This window comes from Blennius ocellaris (genome assembly GCF_963422515.1).
Source record: "Blennius ocellaris genome assembly, chromosome: 9".
Taxonomy (NCBI): Eukaryota; Metazoa; Chordata; class Actinopteri; order Blenniiformes; family Blenniidae; genus Blennius; species Blennius ocellaris.
The window spans coordinates 5,172,871-5,198,570 of record NC_137658.1 but is presented as its reverse complement, the minus strand read 5'-3'; the positions used below and the strand labels follow the sequence as shown (position 1 = coordinate 5,198,570).

Below are 25,700 nucleotides of genomic sequence, written 5' to 3'. Positions count from 1 at the left end.
AAAAGAGAGAAAGGGGGGAAACAGTGTAAAATTGTATCAATTGTAGAGACATATAATAAAAAAGCAAATGTGATACAATAGCCACTGTAGTATAATTTCTTTCACCAACTGTTATTATGAGGAATAATAGAAGTATTTACACAAACAACAAAGCTGTGTTTATTTCTGTGCTGCAGTCATGACTGATTTATAATTAATACTTTAAAAAAAAATAACATCGGACGCATCACAGCAAATGTTGATGATTTTATCTTTATCTTACACCCAAGTCCAAAATGTGACTTTTAACTGTTTGATAAACACAAGCCTTGTTCTCTGCCCACATGTGGTTTCCCCCAACCGCACACTCAGGCTTGGGGAGGTTATAAAAGCCAAAGAGGTGATTAAAAAGGAGGAATAATGGCCTCCACAAAACGAGGAATGCATTTAACTACTACAACGGCTCCAAAATTGTTCAAAATCAGACCGCCATTAATATCAGGGATTATTCTGCTGCTACCGAGCTGTGTACCATACAGGGAGTTTACCATCAATTTCAAAGGAACTGGACATGGGAAAACCCGGGGAGCATAAGCAGGATGTACTGTAGGTTTATGATTTATGTCAGGCGATGACCCGGGAGGATTTAGGGTGTGGTATACCTGGAGCTGTGCTGACCTACCCACCGGTTCTACATTGTTGGAGTTTGTTGGGTCCTTCTAAATCCTGGATTAGAAAAACTCAAATATATAAACACCTTCACCTCTCCTCTCTTTCTCACATATGGACACACCAAGAAGAGGGATAGGTTGAAAGAGCTACAATTGCCTGCTGCCTGCCTGCTAAGCGTGCCCAAACCCAAAACCCCATCACTTTCCTCATTACTGGAGCTTCATGGCTTTTTAGGGCTCTGTGCTTTATCTGGGATTTCACATTTCCCAGCCTGCCACTTGACATGGCTCACCCAGCTGCCAGCAATCAAGTAGCAGAGGGCAGCAGTTGGGCTGGCTGAGTCTTCAGGCTGCACCTTGATTTGAGAATTGAACATCACAGCCACTGGCCCTGCTAAGCTTCGGTAATTACAGGCCACACATCCCACCGTGCCTCCAAACCCATTCCTACCCCACATCATACACTGACCTGGCATAATGGGTGAAGGAGAAGGGGGGGGGGCACATAGAGAGAGATAGAGATAGTCACAGGTCAGAGGTGGATTCTGGGGATGTGGATCTGTGACTCAAGAGGTATTACATGTGTGGCGGAGCTGGAGAAAGAAGTGACGGCAACTTCTGCTGAGCATTTGCACTGTCAATCTTTGATCAATGCGTATAAAACATACTTTCCCGTGTTTATGCATGTCTTTGTGCGAGCTTGCTTGCACCTACAGTGCACACATTGTATGTGTGTGTGCCTAATTGAGAGGTAAGCAAAAAAACTTGCCTTTAAAGTTGCCAATAAATATCCTGCCAGTAATGTTAAACACCTGCCCGTAAAGCCCAGAGGAATGCTAAATGAAACCAAGTTGCACAGCCTGTCTCCTGTCTGGGGTCTCAAGTCAAGACAGCAGGATTTGTAATGGCTGTAACCAGGATTATTGAGTTCAAGCAGAACAGCCCGGAAGCAAGAAAAAAACACGACATGGTCAGCACCACTGCTTTTCCTCTCTCTAACGGCCAGCACAATGAGATGTGTGTCCCCTTCACAGTACACATAACTTCCAGATTACTTCTCATCACAGTTACACGGGAGACTGTTGGCATCAAAAACATGTCAAAATAAATTTTGGCATGATTTTTTTTTTTCCCCTCCTTTCTTCACCGCTGTCATTACAGCTCAACGATCAAAATCTCCTCAAGCAGTGTTGCACAATGCTGGTGGACACATGGATGTTTAAACAAAAAGTGTAGCTACTTTCCACATACAAATGTGAGCCAAATAAAGTCAGACAGATGATTGCCACAACTCAAAACATCATACCGCCCCTGGTCTTCCCACTCCAGTATCACACTATGGTAACCTCTCTCTCTCTCTCTCTCGCTCTCTCTCTCACGCACATACACACACACACACACACACACACACACACACACACACCCACAAGTATGCACTACTACACATAAATCTAAAAAAATGCACACTGTCAGGGGCAGGAAGAGGCTCTTCCAGGGGTGAAGACAAGCATCTGACTCATTTGGCCTCATCTCTGGTTTCGATTCCCTAAACTCCTGACGCCTTCCTCCCGCTGCACCTGTCGAGCACCAATAGACCCCCTGCCAAGACCTTTTCACCGCTGAGAATATATGGCCCCGCTCCCGGGTCCAGCCTGGCTAATTACTACTGGCCTCAAACTGGCCCCAAATGCCACTACGGGACCGGGCCTTTACCTGCCACCCTGAGGCCCTGCTCAGCAGTCCGCCCTCTCTCTGATGCCTCTCCATGCTTCAACAAGGGCCAGATAAGGCTGACCGAGCACAAGCATTTACTTCCACAGTCACAGACTGCCCCATTCAACCCAGAGATTAAGCACTGCTGTCTACACGCAACCATGAATAATGAAGCTATCACTGTGGACAGGCAGGCAACAGCAGTGTGAGTTATATACACCAGTAATCCTATAGACTGCTGCACACGCGTGCCAAACGTATACTGTAACAGCATGACAGTACAGTTGATGTATTATTTAACAATGTGGAAGAATTACTCCCAGCCAATAAAATATGCTTATTGGTCTAAAGTTTTAGGATAGGATCTTTGATTTAGTTTCACCACAGGGAAGTGATGGATTGTAAGATATACTGTAGGTTCATATCCCACTGTCCCCGAATCTCACTGTGCGATGTTTCAAAAGGGGCATTGGGATGCATGCATGCATGCATGGATGGATGGATGGATGGAGGGAGGAATAGATAGATAGATAGATAGATAGATAGATAGATAGATAGATAGATAGATAGATAGATAGATAGATAGATAGATAGATAGATAGATAGATAGATAGATAGATAGATAGATAGATAGATAGATAGATAGATAGATAGATAGGCAAGGACAGTGGGTGGAGAGGGGATACAACAAGTTGAAAACAAATGTGTCTATCCAACCTTCTTTGACAGAGAGTATTTTATGAAGACTTTCAAGTTTGTGGTACACGCTTTGATTTCTCTCGTGTAGTAAAGTGGAAGTTTAGTGTCTTGCATTCCTCAATAAATTCGTTTTTACTTGCACTTAATTGGGCTTTAAATTGAGATAACATTGTGAAAACATTAAAAAATACACTATTCTACTTTTTGAATCCATCTAAACGTGATAACTCGGCATATTTTATTTTCACTACTCAGCTTTTTTTTTTGTTTGTTTGTTTGTCTTGTTTTGTTTTGTCAATCGTGGAAGAAAACCCGGTGTCAAATGGCCTGTGAACCACAGGAGGCTGTAGCCTATCCGACGTGAGGCTTCTAGTGTAGACACCACGTGACTGCAGCACTTTGCGTCTGGACTCACGGCAGGTCTGGCTGTCTGTCAGAGCCTCCCCGGTGAGGACGAGACACACACGCACTGGACGGATAAAAATAGCCGCCATTCATTCAGTTGGAAGACGCTTACGACGCTACGTGACACGCTTCCAACTTGATAAACTTCACATGACCCTTGTGTTATTCCCCTAACAGTCCCAAATCGGTGTCTGCGTCAGATTATAGCTCCGTTTATCAAATCGAAATGCGCAAAAGGCGCGCAGACAAACCCGGGCTCGGATTTTTACTGCCCCATCTCCTGCACCTGCCATTCAAACGGAACTGTTTTCCGTTGCGTCGCAGCACACCTCAGCCCACAAGAGCGACACTGGAAGAAGAAAAAAAAAACCGTCCCTGATTCAACACAGTAAAGTCTTATCGCCTCTGCTATGCGCTGCGTCACCGCACTCAGACAGGGGCAAAGTATGGCACCATATCTGAACTTGCATGAATGAAAGTGACGGCATTAAAGCACTCAGCAGGCGACTCACTCAGCCTCCCGTGCGTCTGTCTGTCTCGCCTGTGTGGCGCACTCCTGTATTCTCCAGTGCGCATCACTTTGTGGAGCCGGTGCGAGGCATCCTCCCTTACAAACACCGGTCCTGGACATCTTTAGACAGCCCGTCCTGCGACATATTTCTTAGTTTGGACCCGTTGATGTCACTTCCTGCCAGGGGAATAGCCCGTACAAATAAGCCCGGAGACGTGGAGGGGTGTTCGGGGAGCCATAACACAGATTGTTTTCCAGGTCACGCGGCAGGCAAGTTCACAAGGTCACAGACGAGCGAAACGTCCGTACGCAGACGAGAATCACGTTATTCTTTCAAAAAGAAACGACAGCTACCATCCCATCTGGCTCATTCCAACTGTGCACTATACTTTTATATAACCCGTCACATTCACATCATCCTATGCCCCCCCCGTGATGCGCCAGCGAGGTTCATTTCCTGGTGCGCTGTGCGCATTTACGGCCACGATTATGCAACGACGGCGGCATCATCACATTTCAAAAACACTATACATCACAACTCGTGACCGTGTGATGAAGCTCTTAAAGAACAATGTATGCCATGCTTGTCACCGCTTTCTCGGACACCTGTTGATGTCACATTGGATTCACGTTTTATTAAAGAATACAGTTACAGTTATGCTTTTGTGTTTCTATTCTGTTCCAAATAAACCTGCATATTGCTAATGTGGCCTCAGTTACTCTCAGTTGTGTTTAAACATTAAGGTTTATGTTGCATTGAGAAGTCTGGAAAGGAAAGAGTAAAGAAAAAAGTTATCCCAGGTGCTAGTCCATAGAATAATTAGTCAGCGAGGCAAATTAAAGTGACATGCAAGAAGGTGACCGTTTTAAATCGACCGTGCCATCATTGCACACTTCTTTCCTTATTCAGATCTCTCCCCTTCACCTTTGAACCCAGGCCCAGCTGCACATCTCTGATCTATCTGGGGTCTCCTTTCATCCTCATCCCATAAGCCCCAGTGATAGATGCTCATCAGTATGCAAATACTTTACAATATTTCAACAATCTGTCCAGAAAGAGGATTTTTTTTGAAGGTTGTACAAAGTTCAGAAACACAGGGTGGCGCCTAAATTTCATAAGTCACTTCTCGCGTCATGCTGAGAACGTGTGATCGAAAAATTCCAGAAACTTAGTCCTCTGGATGCCAACAAAACAACACCTGTCACTACTGTCAAGCTGGAGACACTGGGCTGTCAGGAACATTCACAACTCTCCTCTGGTGGAACGTATCATTCAAAACATGAACATTATTATTGGGAGATTTTCAGATCTCTGTTATTAAAGCATTTGACAATCATTGATTTTTACTCTTGGCACACACACAAAAAGAAAACAAATAAACATGAGTTTTAGAAATTATTTCCAACTTCTTGTTTTTTTCAGTAACTACTTGTCTTGTTAAAAGTCAAAGACTAAAATATTCCAGCTCTGTTTTGAAATCTTTACAAACTCGTAAAGGATAAGGGAAAGCTCTCATTGAATGTTCACTTTTTAAGATTTCTTTTATTCCCAAATGGGCTACTGTAACAGATGTTTTGCATGTGCACTTAACAGTATTACACACAGGAATAATGAAGCTGTGTCTGACTTTGTCACATGGATTTGTCATATTTATATGCCATGGTGATTCTAACAAACAGGATTATGTGTATTGTATTAATGTGAGTAAAGCAGGCACACATCCAGTTTGTATAGGACTGTGTGAGTGCCCAGAGCTTTTACAGGAGTGTGTAGTGTAGTATTTTTTGATAGGTTGATGCTCTCATGTGGCGCTGTTGTCTGTATAGGATTGGCTGGATCAGTCAGATGGCTGTGGAAGGCAGAGGAAGAGGCAGGGAGGCAGGCAGTGTAGCCTAGTGGTGGAAGAGGGGTGTGTGGTGCAGTGGTGGTGTGCACTGTGACTCACACAGATACAATAAAAGAATACACATTCTCCATCTTACTCATAAACACACACACGCACACACTCACACGCGCAGAAGTGTTAGGGGGTACACTCTGTCAAACCCACATGCTTTGTTAATTCCCTGTATAGTAATTTATCTCCATGAAACACATGCTCTTAACCTCTAACCCATGTATTTGATGTGATGTCCCAAATACCCAACATACTGTTCCAGAGTTAAAAATACCAATAATTCCTTATATCCACCCACATACACGACTTAATGCTCTCTAACTAGGTTTGTACGCATCCGTTGTATCAGCCCACCCTCTTCCTCTTGGCCCCTCCACCTTGTTCCCCCTTGCTCTTACTCTCATTCTCTCATCTCCAAGCCCTGCTCCAGAACCAAATGGTATTGGTGATAACTTCAAAGTCAAGGGCTCCGTGATTACACAACCTGCATAAAGTAACATCCCCTTGACTAGTGGAGAATTATAACCAGCCAACGAAGCATGGGTGCCCAACTTTTACCAAATCAACTTTACGCACAAACCATATATGCAGGATTCATCCACCCGCCTAAACTGATGTAGGTGGGCTGAAAAATGATCTTGTAAGTGTTAAAAAAATTAAATTGAGATTTGGCCATGAAACAAATTTTTAATCCATTGTTTTGCCCACCTTCATGAAGCGCATTAAAAAAAAAAAAAAAACATATCTTGATGGAGACCTACCGGTATACATTTTTATTGTCGGCCAAGAGTAGATTAAAGGATCTCCATCTCTTAGCACTTTATAAAATGTTCATCCTAAAATCCCAGTTTAGGCCAAACCCCCAAATTTTTGTTATTAAAGATTACCCCTCCCCCCATCCAGATGTGTTAAGCACAGCTTGAGGGGATAAAAGGAGGAGCCTCACAAAGATTGAAGAGATGGGTGGGTGGAGTTGGTCACCAATTTTGGGAAAAGGAGGACCCTAGCACAGACAAGTGATGTCCCAAAAGTGGTGTTCAGCAGAGGCCTATAGCTCTACCAGATCCCCGGCCCATTTTGCCTTGAAGGGGATTAATAATGAATTAAGGCACCCCCCCTTCTAAAAAGATATTCATGCATGCTAATGCATCCATTATTTATAATGTGCATAGGGGTTGGCTAGTGGTGGCCACTTGCAAGTGGGAGGGATGTAAGGATGAAATGTAGGGGTGGGGGTCTCTTCCCCCCGAATGAAGCTCTGAGGCTCTGGAAGCAACATCCGCCCATTGTGGCTGGGCTGTAGCTGGGTGGGGATGGCAAGGGGACTTGATATGGAAAAGTAGGAGGTGGTGGGGGATGAGGGGGCCTCGCTGCCAGACAGGCAGCTCGTGCATTGGGAGAGGGCCGCCAAGTGTTGTGGGGGGAGGGGTGGATTAAACAAATAAATACATGATAAGAAATAATCATGCCAGGGAGGGAGGGCGCGATGGAGACAAAGAGGCTAAGAGGGACGGAGCGGGGGTGTTAGTTAAGTCAGACAGGATTTACTGTCTGGACCCATCCATTCTTGATCAAAAACTGATGGCGAAGACAACTTTTTGGATGTTCCTTTGATTTGATATTTTTCACTCAATGGCTCGTCATTATGAGATTACACTCGTAAAATAAACTGGAAGAGTAAGATTGAGTACGTACTGTATGATTTCAATGCCACTGTCAATGCATTATATCAAATAGCAGGGGGTGATAATTTAACAAAGCATTGCAGACATTGAAGTAAGGCAAGAGATGAAAGGTAGAAATGAGAAATACAACAAAAAGTGTGAAGGTGAGAGATGGAAGAAGAGTCAGAAGAGACTGCATTCCTTTTATGTGCACAGCATGCCAGGTATGTGGTGATGCAGTGCAGAAAGGAGCATGGCGAGTAGAGTGATAAGATAAAGCAAAAGCACGAGCTAGATGAGCTTTCTGTCCTACTGATTCCCATATTAGCATAGATACAGAGTCATAAGCATAGCAGGGAACTGGTATTGTAGAGGTGACACTGGGGCCATGACACCCCAGCTCATTCGCATAGACACCGCCGGTGCCATGCAGGTAAATCACACATCAGGCTTATCTAAGCCATGTCTGCAGTGCATGACATTCTGCCAACAAGCTGCCACCTTAAATCTTGTTAATCCTTGTAAGTGACTAATTCCTAATACCTCTTCGGCTGTCCTCAAAATGAATTAATGAAACTCTACTTAAGAAGTTTGTCTTGTCAGAGATTGTGTTGAATGTACGGTCTGCGTGAACACTGCTTTCGGAGATGGTACTTTGAATTCAATGTCTATGTCTTTGCATCTTGTGTAGATAAATACAAATCTGCCCGAGAAGTGGTAATATTTAGGGTAAGAGGCTATCAGTGTGGCTATTACGATGGGATTGCCCTCCCATTTAAAAATGTTGCACTGGCATTATACCCATTGCATGCAATTGGAACAAATCCCTGAGTACAATGGACTCCTAAATGGTTGCTTAGTAAGTAGATAACATTTTGCTACACAAAATGTATGATTCAGGAATACCGTCACTAACAGCCAGACATCCATTAATAGCAGACCTGTAACAGGCTTCTCAACAAGTACCACCAGAGGCAAGACCTCCCAGAAGGGACAATCTACATTGTGCAAACATTGCAACCTTTGTTCCCCCAACAAACACAAGGTGAGGCACTTAAGTGTTTTTTTTTTAATACCAAAACCTCAACCACACAGGAAAATCCATAAACATTGGAATGATGTCAAAACAACATTGTGAGGTTTGACGGTTTTAATTTTCCACTGCTCAAAGTAAAAATGGCTCCTGCAACATTTCCTGCACCCCCGGTGATTTTTATGACAAATACAACAGCAGCTTAATTATACATGCGACCACCACCATAAAAGCAGAACCATTAACTACCATCTCGTTAACACAGAGGACCTGCCTTGAAAGTGCTGCAGTCGCATTTTAAAATCTTTTCACTCAGCGCCTGTCTGCTGTGGCAGATTGGCATCATTTAGCAAAATACAAAAATTAATGTGGCAGTACAAACAAGCTTCATGCTTAGATGTCTGTTTTGAATGAATAATAAACTGACCAGTTTGAAGACTACTTTGGCTCTTGTTCAAACCTGAGAAAAGAAATGCAAGATAGCGAAACAGCAGACACATTTAAAGAAGAAAACTTGGGCACAGACACTCACTAACTCTTAGTTCATCCTCCAGCTGCATGAATGCAAGCAAAGTGACTTCTGAAGTATTTGACCTGGCCCAGTGTGTCCAGGGAAAGAAAGCTTTGGAGTCTCCAAATAAGAGTGAACTTCCAACCTTTTCTTGAAGAGGCTTTGGTTAGGTTTCAAAGGCTTCCTGGTTTTACTTTACTGGCAAAACATGCCCCAGCTGTACACAAAGTGGCCACTCTCACCGAGACCCTATGAAGGCCAGGGGAGATCAGACACCCCTTGCCGTAACCAAACATCCTAGTTAAAAGCAATGTGAACAGAGGGGATGCTATTGATGTTATTGCTTGCTTAAATGGGTCAGTCTTCACTCATGGCAAGTGTGATGTTACAAAAAGTGACATACTTGTGGGCCACAGGTCAAACAGACATGAAGAATTCAACGTCTGTCACTGTCGTGAATAGATCCGATATCTGAATATTTCATACTTGGTCTTTTAAATTGGCTTTTTTTGCAAGATGTCCATATGGACTTCATTGAATGTGCCAATCTTTTGAGTGATCGAAAGTCGAGCTGACAAAACACACCTCTGGAGGCATCACACTCACACAGTCACTGCTCCATGTCTGCATGAAGGCCCTATGTTAAGCAAATGGGCAGAGGAGTGGTGACCCAGAGCATCCATTATTTCTCATTTTGCATCTATTGTCTTACGGCCTGCCACCTGTCCCCAAAGTGACTTTAAAGACATATTAAGACAAAAGAGCCCTCTGCCATGGAATGAGCTAACTTAATTATCATAGCAACTGGCAATGCTCTTTAACATGTCAATGGTACTTGGTCTGCATGCATAATTTTGCTCTGTTATTGTGGTGGTCTCTGGGATTCTCACTGACAAAAACCCAAACCACAGGCACGGGGGCCTATTGTCATGAGCGCATCCATCTGGATCAAGGCCATTAGAGGATATTTGCACTTCCTCTGGGGCTCCTGGCTCTTTTTGACATGCGGCAGAAGGAGAAGGCATCACCCACCAGTGCAGGGCCAATTGAGGTGTAGATTGACCAGAGGGACAGTGAAGAAGGGCAGCCAGCAGGGCAGCTCTCCTGTCAAATCCAGTGATGGACACCCACGAGGCAGCTGCTAGTTGGCCTGAGTTTTCTGGGGTCCTCCAGCAATTGATGAGACATGACGAGGCAGGCGCCCCGGTTTCATTCTTTTGTCCCTGGGGATGTTGGAGGGTGTATCAGAATGTCAGAGGCTCTTGGCTACAGCACACTTTTGGTGTCAACGGCCTACGATATACAACAGCTCCATGCTCGCCGTGACACACATCAACTCGATAAAAGCTGTTCAGGTGTAGCACTTGACAGGCATGCAAAATCTATGGTTAGAAAGAAGCAGGTATCTTTCTCCACTCACCATCAATACAGAAATAAAACAGAAATACAGAGAAGCCATGTTTGGGTAACAGAGCATGAATGAAAGTAAGAGTACTAGCTATCTAAATACAAATGCGTAAACAGTTCTTTTTGACAGCGGTGGGAACATGCTGATACAGCTCACAGATAGGCCTGATGTGGTTAACACCACTGCAATTGGTGGGGGCTTGAATGCTCCGGTATATGTTCATGTTTTCTCACTGTATGTGCACATGTGTGTGTCCTTGTGTGCGCAGGTGGGGGAGATGATAAACAGTAAGAGCAGAAATCTTCTTACGCTTAAGGAAAAACAGCTCTCAGAGAAATATCAAATAGAACCAATTCAGCTCCAACATATAAACACGTTAGCTGTCAATCCAAATCTCCCCACATGTAATGTATATGCTTGTCGCTGCTTACATAGCCTCTCTGAGCTGTGTTGGAATGCTGACAGCTCAGAGATATGGATCTTGATTTGATTAAGAGGGAAAGATAGAGTTTAAGCGCTGGAGCCAATATCACTTTGGGCGGGTGGGCAAGGCAACTGTTGCAAAGGAGGTGAGGCGGAGAGGAAGGGGCAAAGTGCGAGGGCGACGGGGGCGTGGGGGTGGGGGTGGGGGGGGTTTACCTGTGGCCCTGGCTCCAACTGGGAGTAATTTGGAACAGACTGCTCCCAATGTGTTCATTAGGTTGTGATTGGGCTGAACGCAGGTGGGGAGGGCCTGCCCAGCCTGACGCTGAATAGTCCTGATTGTGCCCAGCATAAAACGCCATCTGTTTCAATGAGGCAACGAAGGAGAGGGAGAGAGAGTGAGTGAGGCAGGAGGAAGGAGGAAGGAGGAAGGAGGAAGGAGGAGGGAGCTACCGGTGTAAAGTCATGTTTTATGATGTCTGGATAATTTTGTGTACTAACAAGGGAATAAAAAAAAGAGACGAAGAAATAGAGCGACGTTGTCAAGTGGTTCTCTGTGTAGAATATGGCCTTTTTTTTCTTTTTCAAAACAACGTTGTACAGTTTCGTTTTCTTGTATAATTCATGACCAGATGTGAGATTTATTTCTATGTTACCAAACTTTATGCAAACAGACAAACAAGCCTAATGAGACAGTAAATCACTGTCCATTCCAGCCTAAATGGCTGCGGCTCGCCCCTTATGAGCAGACGGCTAAGGGGACAAGGGGATTGGAGATGGGCAGCAGAGTTTATTTATGGGCTTCCAGCTACAAAGCTGGGATGTTTTTGGTTAATCCTGCACTCATACCATGAGCAGACATACAAATGTTAATCTAGGTGTTTACACACACATTTACACCGTCTACTTTCCTGCAGACACAACATTACCCCAGAACACACTCATAGGTCTCACGCAGATAAATTTGCAAAAGACACAAATATCTTTTAACTCAGTCAACCTCTTTCATTCTCTTTTTTTTTTCCTTCCACTGCAAGGCCCTGGGAAGCAAAAGAAGCAAGTAGACGAGAAGAAGGCCACTGTTTGCTGCTCGACTTTTGAAGCGTCTTTATCGGGCTTGGCAGCGTGGTCTTGCGTGTCCAAGCCTCGTCGTGCTTTTCATCCTTTGTGCTGTCCAAGGTGTGTCCAATGCACTGGGGCTTTGTGTGGGGAGGGAGACGACACATCACATTCTGTCTTCTGTCCAAAGCTGGGGGATGGGGAGATGGGGGGGGGGGGGGGGGGGTGTACAACAGAGGGGGGACAAAAAGCAAACTTATAGAAGGCCATGGATCTTCAAAGCCACGATGCACAAAGGCTTATAAAGCGTTACTTCATGCAGAGTTGTGCCAGATGTAATTGCGGGGTTCCGAGAGATAGAGAATCACATGCAATTCCTAGCCCCACCCCTGATACCATGAAAGAGCCATGGTTAAGAAGCTTCAATTGCAAAGGGGCGTGAGCTGAAAAGTTTGTTTCAGTTTGATGCACAACAAATAAGTATGTAACTAAGTTATCTTAAAGGTTCAGATATAAACTTGCTACCTCAAAATGGAAAATGATATGCGCGGAGTTTGATGCATGCAGAACAACAGGGTGTCCCTTGTTATAAATCAGGAGGAGTGGAAACGGCACACAATGACAAGCGATTACCCTCCCCTTCTCTGCTCGCCATCAGTTTCATGGCACAGGCCCTTTCAAGTCTGTCTCTCCCCTTTCTACAGAAAATTGGAGTGATTCATTGTTAATAAGCCCACAGGTCGACAGTGGGAGCACAGTGCTCGGCAAGTATAGGTGGGCTGTAGTTTTCCTGATCAACCTGACTAGTCCTCATCTGTTTCCTGTGGCCTCCCGCTGAGATGGGACGGGTAGCGAGTGTGCATCCTTAAATATGTTCCCGGGCACAAATCCTGCCACTGTGAGGAATATTTGCACAGGCTGCTCCATGTTATTGTTTGTGCATGTGCAGGTGTATATGTGCATGTGCACTGTTGACAGGGAACAGAGATGGGTGTGGAGGAAAAGGTGGTGCAGTCACTTTAGGCCTGTGAATGGGGTTCCCACAGGAGGGACACGCCCCGGTGGTTTTCAAGACAGAGACGACAGCAAACACAGCAGCAAACCCATCTTTGCATCTTAAAGGTTCAGCAGGCACTTTGACAATCACAGAACAGTAATGTCTAGTTATCTCTTTCTGTGTCATGTCCAAAGGCCTCCTGCTAAGAATGTGGAAAGTACTGTGTCTCTATCGACAAGGTCAAGGCTTAGATGTCATGCACAAAAGATTTTAAATCTAAGTGAAAAATTAAGTCACGTAGCGTTCCATCAAGGTGACATACTGTGAGCACAATAATAGCATATAAATGGAGCTAATCTTCGTCAGATGAGTTTGCTCAGGGATATGTGTTTATTTCAGACTTATTCCCCACCACTATGGATCTGAAGTCAAATTTACTTAGTATCTTATGCACAGTGAAGGGCCTGTATTGACTCTATACTAGTAAAACTACAGTTCATAGCAGCTAAAAATCATTCCCATGATTAGAGAGGTAATGAAGAATCTAGTGTGTTTGTCCAAGTGAAAATAACAGTCAAGGTCTTAAAGCCTCACCTGATACTCCCTTGCATATCAATAGGTCATTGCATCAAAGAAAAATGTCTAAAAATAGAGCTGGTGTTTAATACATTCAATACAAAAATAAGTACATATTGTTAGTCCTATTACATTGATTCTATCAAAGCAACATCTGTCTATGAATTACCTGGGCAAGCAAATTCTACATTAACGGTACCCAGCTCCAGGATCAAAAGTAGTATTTTCTCACTTTGACACAAGACTACTAACTTCTGCAGTGCAAACAACAGTCTGCAAAGGTAAATGTCATACAGTATGCAAAATAAAGACAAATTTGGGGATGTCTTTGAAAATATGTACACCAATCCTGCGGCTATGCTAACAATATCTGTCATTTTCAACAACAAAAAAAATTGTAGCAAACATTTGGTCATTCGCCACCTAAATCTGTGTCCAAATGAAACTTTTGGATTCACTGTAACAGGTCTGCACCTCTCCACATGCACGCACCGTTCTCAGGTCACAGAACAAAGCACAAGGGTCAGCAAGCAGGTGTCAAGGATCATGGTATCCCAAGGGTACCTTGAGTCTCATCCTAAAACCTCTAACATTTTTCAAAGACCTCCTGCAGGCCAAGCTCTCATCAGCGCGTGCCCCCGATGGCCTTCTGCACATATGCAACACCCCACAGTCCTCTCTGGTGGGTGAAGGGGGAACCTGGGTGCATCACCCAGAGTCCCAACTCCATACCAAACAAGCTTGGCTTGTCCAACACCAGCCTGAGACGCAGTGGGGGGGGGGCAGTAATGATGCTGAAGGGGCGCAAACATGTACAAGGGGCATTTTTCATTTTCTCCTCATTTCATAAAATAGTTTCTGTCAGTCATGTTGAACTCAGAGGCTACAGAAAGACAGGTTCACCACACCAGAGACAATTACCCAGAACCCACCTGGCCTGGTTACGTTGGGTTCACATTTTCTCAAATTTAAAATATTTTATCAGCTAAAGTTTATTAAAGTCACTATGAATCATTAGTACTGAGAAAGTTTGAACACCATCACAAGAAAGCTACAACTTCACTCCAACCTGCTTGCAATACAGTCACAACATGCATACACTACGACAAAATGGAAGAGGTGAATAATACTGGGCTCGTCTATTATTAAATGTGTTCCCTTGGTCTTGATGAAATGATGTGGTTAAAATCATTGATGCTGCAAATGTAACTCACCCATACTCTTGTCTGTTCAACTAACCACTGATACAATCTCCTATCCTCACTACAGCTGAGAACACAGGCCCAGTTCTATACCTTACATGGAGTACGAGACTTCATCGCCTCACATCACATCCGAGGGGCTGAGAGAAATTACAGTGCTCTATTTCTCAGCCGATTATACTTTATCCGAGATGAAGGGCTGTAAAAGAACGAGTGTAGTTCAGTCAAACTAGCTAAACGGGTGAGAATTAAGATGTTGTAGCGTGGGATGAAGCAGTTATGCATACATAACATGTTGAAGCTGGGACCCCCTACTGAGGAGAGGCACGACAAAGCCTCTCTAACAGCAATACCTCTGGGACAGCTAATGATTAATTAGCTTGTGTCATTAAGTGAGGCAAATGTCACCCGAGCTTCCTGGGGAAGCTGTCACACCATGTGTAGGCTACTCACAAGTTTCCCCCTCAGGTGCTGGTGGAGGGGGTGGCTGGGGTATTGCACTGTTATTAGTCAAACCCTGACATCTTGTGGTCAAATGTAAAACTACACCATTCTCCGACTGCAGTAATAGAAGCAACACCAAACCAGATATTTTTTCCCCCCTGAATTCCTTAATAACAAAATCGAAAAACAAATAATAAAATACATTTGTGTCAAACAATTCATCCAATGAGTCTACAACAAAGAGGTTACCCAAGAGTCAGCTTTGGATTATCTCACTTCCCTGATCACTAAATTAGCTGAGGTGACCTCTGACCTCAGAGTGTCATTCACCTCATTGACCGTGGAACTGACGTCAAAATTGAAGTGCTCGAGGTTTATCACACCCAAGAACCTGGCAGAACGTGAGCTGGCCTGTGGGCCTGTTCTGTAAGACAGGAATCGTTTAAAATAGTCAATCGTGCATGCACGAGTTTGTGTCAAATTTGAAAGGGATTTTTAATGAAAGTTTGCAAAATTACAAAAGAAGTTAAACAAATTCCTCACTACTTTCATAAGAGTATAGAAATTTAAATTGTCTTACCGAGAAGGCGACGTGGTTTTGGAGAGCTGTAGTTTCGAACTAATCCCGTCCAGTAAGGCGACTCGAAGTATGAGCAGAATGAGTGAATTTACTTCAGGTGAACACACTCTTTTCTCCACGAGCTATCGCTACTACAAATAATTTCATGCCCACAATACAGCTCTCACTTTTTCCCTCTCTCAGGATCAGTTAGTCTGACTGTTGTGAAGGTCAGCAACGGACCGTGGCCCGCTATAAGACCAGACCAAGAAGAAGTGAGAAGGCCCCTCTCGACACCAGGGAGTGGCAGCACAGTGTGGAAAAGCTTAACACACACACACACACACACACACACACACACACACACACACACACACACACACACACACACACACAAAACTTACGTCTGTGTTTATTCACATCCGCAAATTCACATGCACATACACGGTCTCGCACACACACACACACACACACACACACACACACACACACACACACATACACACACACACACACACACACACACACACACACACACACACACACACACACACACACACACACACACACACACACACACACATTCACACACACACAATCTGCCTTACCCTCACATAGACATACGCATACAAAAGCACACCTGTCAGGGCCTTTCCACTGTGTGAGCAAAAGCAAAGAAGTCTGGCCCCCCCTCCGTCTCTCTGTATGTGGTATCCCATGTCTGTTATATTAAAGCAAATCCATTCAGTTCCCACTTTCTCATCTGAAATAATGGCATGAGCAATTTTCACATTTAGACTAGCAAGGACACATGCCGTCTCTCTCTCTCCCTCTCTCTCTTTCCTTAATGAATGGATTCAGACCTGGGCCCCCGTGGTTGTGGTCTAATCTTCCTTTGAAGATTTCCACAATTTATGGCAAAAAAAATACAAAAATTAGCCTGAGTTTCTTTATACCATTTCACTCCTTTGTAAAATACACCAGTAAATGAGACATACACTCATATCCTATATTTGCTCATATTAATGAGTGCATGGTATTTCTTTATTCCTGACCGTAGTTAAAAGGGCCCGGGGGGGGCCTTCCGTTGAAACTCCTGATTGTGTCAGTCAACTGGTGTGTGACGTCCATTTGAAGGGGGGGGGGGATCTGTCAAATACAATGATTGAATTAAAGTGCACTTTGGTCCAAAGTGCTCTCTCTTTGCCACTTTGCACCATAACATGTCTTGTCCTAAAATAATTAGATTGAGGCTTTGGATGGTAGAGTGTCCGGATCCTCAATGGTCAAAAGAAGGAATGGCCGAGCACTGAATAGACGCCTCCGATCTTAAAAAACACTTTATTTCTTTACACTTGAGGTTTGTTGTCTTTTGTGAGTGTTATCCCCATTCACCATTTGCTTTCATGCAGCTGTGCCCCTCTTAAAAAGTCTTTGTGCCAGCACCATGAATACAGGGAATGTGTCCATGGCAGGTAGCCCTTATAGCAAGTTAATCTCCTGAAAGAGCCTCATACAAGTACTTTTAAATTCTCTCCGAGCCACAGAGGGCTCATCATCAATCGAGCACTTCTCCCCTTTGTGGGGCTGATGAGTGCGGTGCACGACCGGTAACAATGGCTGCCAAGTGTGGCAAAGTAATCACCTTCTGGGGAAAACACTAGTAATTACTTCTAAACTGTTTGGGCTTCGGAGACAACTGCTATTGTGAAGTAAAATGAAAGGCTCCCTTTAGAGAGCAGTGCTGTGATGGCCGCTCTCAATCTGTTTGTCATCTGTTTGTTTACAGAAATTCTTCTTGTAGTTGCCCACTACAACCATGCTTTATCTTGTGTGTGTGCGTGTGTGTGTGTGTGTGTGTGTGTGTGTGTGTGTGTGTGTGTGTGTGTGTGTGTGTGTGTGTGTGTGTGTGTGTGTGTGTGTGTGTGTGTGTGTGTGTGTGTGTGATTTACTTCATGTGTGTTATGTGTCCTGGGTGTGGGAACGCACTGTAGTCCCAACACAACACTGTATTTACATTCACTGCACTGCCGTAGCTTCTACAATGAGGGACGCCTGCATTTACCTGACTTTATACAACGTCATCAATACAACAATTAACTGCAATCATAGAAGTTTGCCAAACTTTACAAACGACATCCTTATTTTTTCGATCCATTCCACATATTAAGAAATATTAAATTAAGTGTGATGACGTTCAGTCTTTGCTGTGATGTCCTTTTTTACCTGAGCTGTTGGCACTAATCTATGATAACACTCAAAATCAGCATATATTAGAGTGGATTTTTACATAACCTGTTGACGTTTCTCGGCATGTCTTATTAAAGGCTGATCAAGACAAAAAAAAGTATTTGATTTACTACAAATTTGTTTTAATTGCATCAGTAAAGAAACTTGTGGAAATTGCTGTGACAGACACATTAAGACGCAATCTTATTAATCGCTAAAATTGTTCGCGTGACAACAAGGGAATGGCTCTCATGTCACAAGACTTTGATTTCCCATGTAATCTCTTTAATATCAAATATCAAAAGCACGCTCACTCCAACCATTACATCATGTTCACATTTGTACGCGCATGCGACGGAGAACGCGGAGATTTAAAATTGCTCCGCGGAGTAACGATGAATGCAGACACAAACATGGCCTTCGGAAAACCAGCTTTAATGTCACTGTTCAAGGACGACTCACGCAACACCACCTCCACTTACCTCAGCTCCGCCATAAGCCCATCATCTCAGTTTGACACGGTTGTGCGGGGCCCAACTGGAAAGTCACAAGATGGTTTTTCATTCTGTCAGAAAACCCCCCCCCCCCGAAAAATATGAATTACACCCATCAAAATATTTCATACATTTTAAATCCAACCTACTTCAGAAATGTGAGTGGTTGCCAAGAAAAAAAAATGTTTTTTTGTATTGCTTGACATGCAATGCTGTTTACATTGTAAATTGAATTACTCAGTGCATACATGTATTTTTTTTTTAAATCATACACTGTTAGAAGAATCCATTTCCAGAAATGTGCGAAAAATATATATATATATATATTTTTTTTTTTTTCAAGGTTGCATGTTTTGATATTGCTATATTTTCTTGTCTGGGGAAAGTCGTATTTGGTAGTCATGTTTCGTTTTTTTAAAGGCAACTGGAACTGCTTAAGCTTCTAAAGATGCTTCACAAGCCTCTCATATGAGAGGTAAAACAAGAGCAACACATTTTAGCATGTCCAGTTTCTTGTCGTTGCTTTTTTTGACATGTGTACGCCAGAGCTTTTACATCGGCTTGTTTGTGTGAACACATTATACATATGTTGCCTTTTTAAGTACATCTGAATAGGGTGTAAAATAAAGCAACATCTCTGCCAGAGTTCCACTTCTATGAAGCTTATGATGGTCCAATATTTGTTTTTGTTTTTTTGTTTGTTTGGGTTTTTGGGGGGGGGGGGGGGGGGTTCTTTTGACTTTGTCATCAAAAAGTAGCAACTGCAGCACTATGTTCTGTTATGTTAAAAAAAAAAAAAAAACAGAAAACACATGTTAGTTCTGTCCTCACCTACAAGCTACAAAGAAAAGATTTCAACTGCCAGTGCACTAGAATTTCAGTAAATTGTGTGTTGGACGGTGGGGATGGGATCAGACAAAAAAAACCAAACTATTTACTATCCGATTTTTGGTCCACAAGTTATGCCCCTATTCCCCCTCATATGGCTGGGATTTCTGTCTGTGCATGTAAATATTTGTGCCCTTGTACAGTCCAGTGTGATCCAGTACAACATGCCTTGGTTTCCTTGTAACTACAGGAAATGTGTTAATTTAGATCACCTTTTACAGTGGCGTTGAAATACTTTGTTCTATACTGAGAGTACTGTTAATACGTAGGACGCCTAATTATCTATCTGACTGAATCAAGTATACTGAACATTTATATATATATTTTTTTTTAAATTATTAATGGAGTTCTGTGTCGTAGAACACAATTCACATCCATATAGATTATGTCCAGGGTACATATATGTTATGTGTATTTGCTGTAAAAACGTGTTTTTTTTTGGCAACATTCAACAATTAAGAAAACAAACAACAAATGTGTCAATATTGGCAATGGTCTGGAAACAATTTCAGCTGCAGGACATCAACAGCAGTATTAGTTGAATTCTTGCTTTTAGCAATTTATTAAATTACTCATGCTATGTTGTGTCATGTTTTGTTTCTTGTGTTACTTTGAGATCCTATCATCTCTTGTATCAGGCTCCTTGACGTCCTCTACTTCTGTATGATTGCTGCTCCCCGCCCTGATCTGTTTCACCTGACCCAGGGTCTGTGATTGTCTTCACCTGGTGGCTGTGGTATAAACTGTATGTGGGACGTCTTCTGTGTGTTTTGGTTGTTGGTTTCTCTGTGTTTGGCAATAATCTCCTGCAATCTCTGGGATTTTGGGATTCTTTTGGTTTGTTTGGATTTTTGGTTTGCTACAATAATATGAGCCTCTGCTCCATCAACAGCCACAGCCAGTAAGTTTTATTTTTATTTTTTTTAACTATTTAAATAACAGGCTGGTTTTCTGCACGAGGAGTTTTGCGCTCAAGGAAACCAACTGACTGACTTGGATCTCTTGTTGCATGGGAAAGACTTGATTACATTTACATGTGCTTGTATTTGGAAACATGCCTCAACTGATAAAACCCAAGTCCACATTTACTCGCCTCTTTGTTGTGCTTTGGTCTCCTGATCTCTCCAGGCTGAACAAATGAGCTGGCGTTTGCAGTTACCCAGAAGCCGCAGTGTCTGCTGAACTCCCACCACTGACTATAACAGGCTGCACTGGTGTGAAGAAACAAGTCAGTTACAATACAGTGGGTGTGAGTCATCTTCACAAAGGAATCCTGGCTACAGACCGAGTAGAACAAATGTCAGTATATCTATCTTAAAAGAATGTACTTTCTATAGAAAATTGGATGTTTTCTTATGAGGCGTTTTTTTTTTTTTTTTTTATATATAGCTTTATGTTTGTGCTGTTTGCAGCGTTTCACCCCCTATACTGGCCAAAAATATATAAAAAAAAACACTAGGGGGTTCTGTAAAAGTGTGTGTGTGTGTGTGTGTGTGTGTGTGTGTGTGTGTGTGTGTGTGTGTGTGTGTGTGTGTGTGTGTGTGTGTGTGTGTGTGTGTGTGTGTGTGTGTGTGTGTGTGTGTGTGTGTGTGTGTGATTTATTCAGTCCTTCATTCTATTGTGTATATTCTATCTTATATAGTGGACATATTTTGTCATATTTTTTATTTACCTCTGTACTTTTTTTGATGCGATTCCTCTTTTGCTGCACCACAGAAACATCTGGACATTTCCCAGTTGTGGGACTTGTAAAGCAATAGTGAATCCAATTTATACCATGGATGGATGGATAAATTGGTCTACATAAACAAGAATGATTGTTACCACGCATAATGTTTGTAGGTCTGTGATTCACAAAGGATTTGTATAAAAACTGTTCAGGGAATATTAAAAAAAAAAGACTGGCTGCTCCGTGTGTGTTCACTTTTGTTGGTTCATAAGTTTTAGCGTGTAGTGATGAGTGAGTGAGTGAGAAATTGAATGACGGAGGTATCAACAGTTGGGGCCACTGTGAGTATTCATACTGTATTGTGAGTTTGATGATCCCACGAGGCGGCAGGCCTGTGGGTCTCTCTTTGAAATCGCAGTCCATTCAGCATAAGAACAGGGAAACATCTCCCCACCCATTTGCAGCCACCAGTATTTCATTTGCAATCTAAATCTAAAACACAGGGTGCTGGATGATCACATCAAAGGGCTTTTTGATAGCTGGGATGGAGCAAAGACTTGAAATAAAATGGCTAATTATGAGTGTTGATTAGTAGGCCATGTAAGCTACAGACTAATTGGATGGAACAATGTAGTACTGCTTTTGTTTTCTATGCATCTCAATGAACTCTTTTTTTTTCTTTTTTTCTGCAAAGCCTCACATGTAGAGGCAATTTTTGCATTCCCTGCAAAAAAAGGGGCAAACAGTGGCTTATACAAGTATTCATGGAAAGCCCTTCACATTTTAAGATAAAGTTAAGTGATCAAAACGTGTCTATCCACAAAATCATAAAATTTTAAATGTGGAGGCTTTTTGTCCTCAAATAACCATGTGAGAGTTGATGTGAATGCATTTCATTTCAGCAGGGTTTTTTTTTTTTTTTTTTTAATTCGACATGAAGTCATTTTTAGCTTCAGAGCAATTCAAAGTTACATTTCTGGTGACATCCTGCCAGAGGTTGAATAACAGCCTGAAAGAGTTGGAACATAGTTGAAAATAGCTCACTTAATATTACATTATATGTGAATTGTTTACTTTTGATCTGCAAAGGATGGAGTAATAAATGTGCTACCGCCTCTGTATTTTCTGCCCAGTGTGAATCAGACAGTGTCAGCTGTGAGTCAGCGTTACAACACTCTGTACATATTAGTGCACAATTGTCCATAGTGACAGGTCTCACACACACAGGGATAATAAAAAAATGCGAGAGAAGGATCTGCTTAACTTGATCATGTTTGTTTCAACTTGCAATGTCCTGCTTCGGAAGAAACAACTTCAAAACACAAGGATTTTTTTTTTTGTTGCCTTCAATTAAAAAACACATTGTGGTTAAAGATAAGGGCTGCACAGTAGAACAGCGGTTAATGCTTTCTCCTAGTGAGAGTGATCATCAGTTCAAATACAACTTGTTAAAATTGTGGAGTTTTCATGTTCTCCCCTCGTGAATGTATCCTTCCACAGCCCAAAATGCTGTGAGGTTAATTGGTGACCCTGAATTTCCCCTCGGTGTGACTGAATGTGTGTGGTTGTCTCTCTTGTGTGTTTACCCTGCGATATTGCTCTCACAAAAGGATCTCACTAACATAGCTCTTTTTCAACTGCTTGAGCAATCCCCAAGGCACTTAACACTACTAATCACATTCACCCATTCACACACATTGAAACACTTATGGCTGCCATGCAAGGTGCTCAATCCATCCATTGGGAGCAGTGCAGTGCCTTGCAATTGTCTTCCAGTTGGGAGATGACAGCTCGATCCACAGCTTGGCTTCAGCACCCCATGACCCTGAACAGGATAAAGCAGTACAGAAAGAAGCTCCGAGATATGAAAATAAGAATATTACAGATTAAGAACTATTAACATATTATGAATAATGACATAAATGTCAATTAATCTTTATGATGCTTCTCATTCAACATAAAAAGTATATAAATCCAAAACCCACACAATTGAGTCCCTGCCTGAAGAAATCTAGTGATCTATTAGGTTTTTCTTTAAATAAACCATGTGCAGGTCATTTAAAAGCTCTGTGTGCAGGATGCTGGGATGTTTGCCATGCAGGACTGACTTCATAAGTCCTGTTTCGTCCTCTGCACTGACAAGCATCCTATTATGTGAAGAACACATAAGCAGCGGTCTGATTGAATCACTGGTTACCAAGGAGATCCTGAGGACTATGTGTACTCGGAAATCCAGCCTTTTGTGCCTCTGGGAGCAGTAAAATCTATCAAAGATAGATTTTGTTCATTTGTATCAACCGAATTAATGTGCAGTAGGATATGATGTGTCCAGTAGGATATTATTTACATGCAAGTATTCCACCAATTAGGGGGATGGGTTAATTGAACACTATTAAAAAAAATAATAAATAAAAAAAATAATTAAAAAAAACAAATAGTGGAGCTGGATGATGATGAAACGCACAAAAAGGGAATCGGGGATGGGAGGGGGTCGTTGACAGGCTCCGGCTGGGGTTGGTAGTGGGGGTGGGGGGGTGGGGGGGGGGGGAGTGGGGGGCGGTTATTTCTGTGCAGGTGTCCTTGTTATTTCCCTGACACCTCGGAGACAGGACTCGACCGTAAGTAGCCTTAAGACCCGCCGAGCGCCCGGATCGGGGGCTGATAAAATAATAAATGTTTGATCTGCCATGAAATCCGAAAAGAGCAGAGACGTTGCGGTGTGGATGAGAGACCCCCGCTGGGTGAAGACGCGCAGCGTCTGCTCGCTGAGCCGTGAAAGCGCGCTGCCATCGACTGGAGCTGAAGGCTGAAACGGGAGGCAGGAGACTGAGCATCCTCCTCCGCCGAAAAAAACACCGCATGACTGATCATCTGCAGGTATTATACATTAATTAGAGATAAGCATTTGGACATTCGCTGTCGAGGCTGGTGGCTTGAACGGTGGCACTTTAACTGTCGGGAAAATGGCTTTTCTTTTTTTTCCTTTTTTTTCATTGTGCAGATGTGGGCTGCGAGAAGAAACAGGCCTATGCGGTGGCTGAAACGTTGAGGGATTAATCAGCGATCAAGATGAACAAAGAATCGGTGTCTATGGTCTGCGGCCGCCCGTGGATGAGTCTCCTGGACTGCTGTCATCACATGCTGTGGATGTTTTTTTAACGAATACGTCTTGGATTTCGAAGTCATGGCTCTCAAAGCAAACTAAACCTCTGCTGTTGTTCTCCCGATCAAGATGGGACTGACCTGACTTCACGTCTACACTCCGCTGGTGTCAGACGGACAATGTCAAGTTCTCAGGAGCCCACGGTGGGCACGAATTTCACCGATGTTCCACGCGAGCTTGACGTCTCCGGGGCCGGCCAGGGTCCAGTCTGGTCCTCCACCGCTAACAGCGTGGTGAAGATGGTGCTTATATCTTTGATCGTGTGTGTGTCTTTGTTTGGGAATGTGGTCGTCCTGCTTGTATTCCAGAGGAAGCCCCAGCTGCTTCACGTGGCGAACCGCTTCGTCCTCAACCTCCTCCTCGCAGACCTACTTCAGACCATTTTAGTCATGCCCTTTGTCATCGCAGCCACGGTACCGGTTGTTTGGCCGCTGGACGCTCGGCTCTGCCAAGCTCTGGTGGTGCTCATGCACCTTTTTGCATTTGCTGGGGTCAACACTATTATAGTCGTCTCTGTGGATCGCTACTTGGCTATTATCCACCCTCTATCGTACCCCACCCGTATGACCCCTCACTTGGGCACAAATCTAATCATCTGTACCTGGGTGCTGAGTTTCCTGCAGAGCACACCTCCTCTCTACGGCTGGGGAGCGATAGACTTTGACCGTCATCATAACATCTGCTCCGTTGTGTGGTCGTCCAGTCTCTCCTACTCCGTTGTTGTGTCCACGTTTTCATTCTGGCTGCCGGTTCTCATCATGCTCGGATGTTACTGGATGGTATTCAGAGCAGCCCGGAGACAGAACGCTCTTGTGCACCCCATACAGACACAATCCTACTCCCAGCCTTGCCCACAGGACTTCCAGGGACCAAGCAGTCCACAGCGGCAGTCCCAGCTCCAACCCCAGCTCCAACCTCAGCCCCAGCCCCAGCCGCAGCCCCAGCAATCCAGTTCACCTGAAGGCCCTTGCTCAGCAAGACGTTACCCAGTTCGTATCAAACACAGACGTTTCCATTACCACTGCAAGGCAGCCCGTGTAGTTTTTGTGATCATGGCTTCATACATTTTCAGCATGGGTCCTTACAGCATACTGAACACGATATCTATGAGCACCAGAGCAGCTGTTCCCCCGTGGTTATCCTCCCTTGCCCTTGTACTCTTCTTTTTACAGTGCTGCCTCCATCCCTACATTTATGGCTACATGCACCGTAGTGTGAGGAAAGAATTCCTGGCTCTGCTCTGTGGGATTTTCTGCAAGCAGGGTCGCACCAACCAGAGCTCTGCCGTGGAGAGCTGCTTCACTACGACTGAGGGCCGTATGGCGGCCCACCCTCACCTGCCCAGCCTGGCCGCTCGAGTCTTCCCTCTTCGAACTTGGGAGGAGTGCACAACGTCGTCCTCTCCCACTTTTGAGAGGAAGTCGAGAGACAGCCGGAAAGACACCACCTCCACCAGTATCAGCTCTGAAAGAGAGCTCACAGTCCACAGCAAACGGAGCACATGA

The 25,700-nt window shown here is 43.6% G+C and overlaps 1 protein-coding gene across 1 annotated transcript; it reads left to right on the top strand.

Annotated features, from left to right (window-relative positions):
- Positions 1 to 24,314: 24,314 nt before the first annotated feature.
- gpr101 (G protein-coupled receptor 101) lies at positions 24,315 to 25,700 on the top strand (the record flags this gene model as incomplete). Its single annotated transcript, XM_080502407.1, has 1 exon — positions 24,315 to 25,700. The coding sequence occupies one exon, from the start codon at positions 24,315 to 24,317 to the stop codon at positions 25,698 to 25,700; it is 1,386 nt and encodes a 461-aa protein (XP_080358533.1).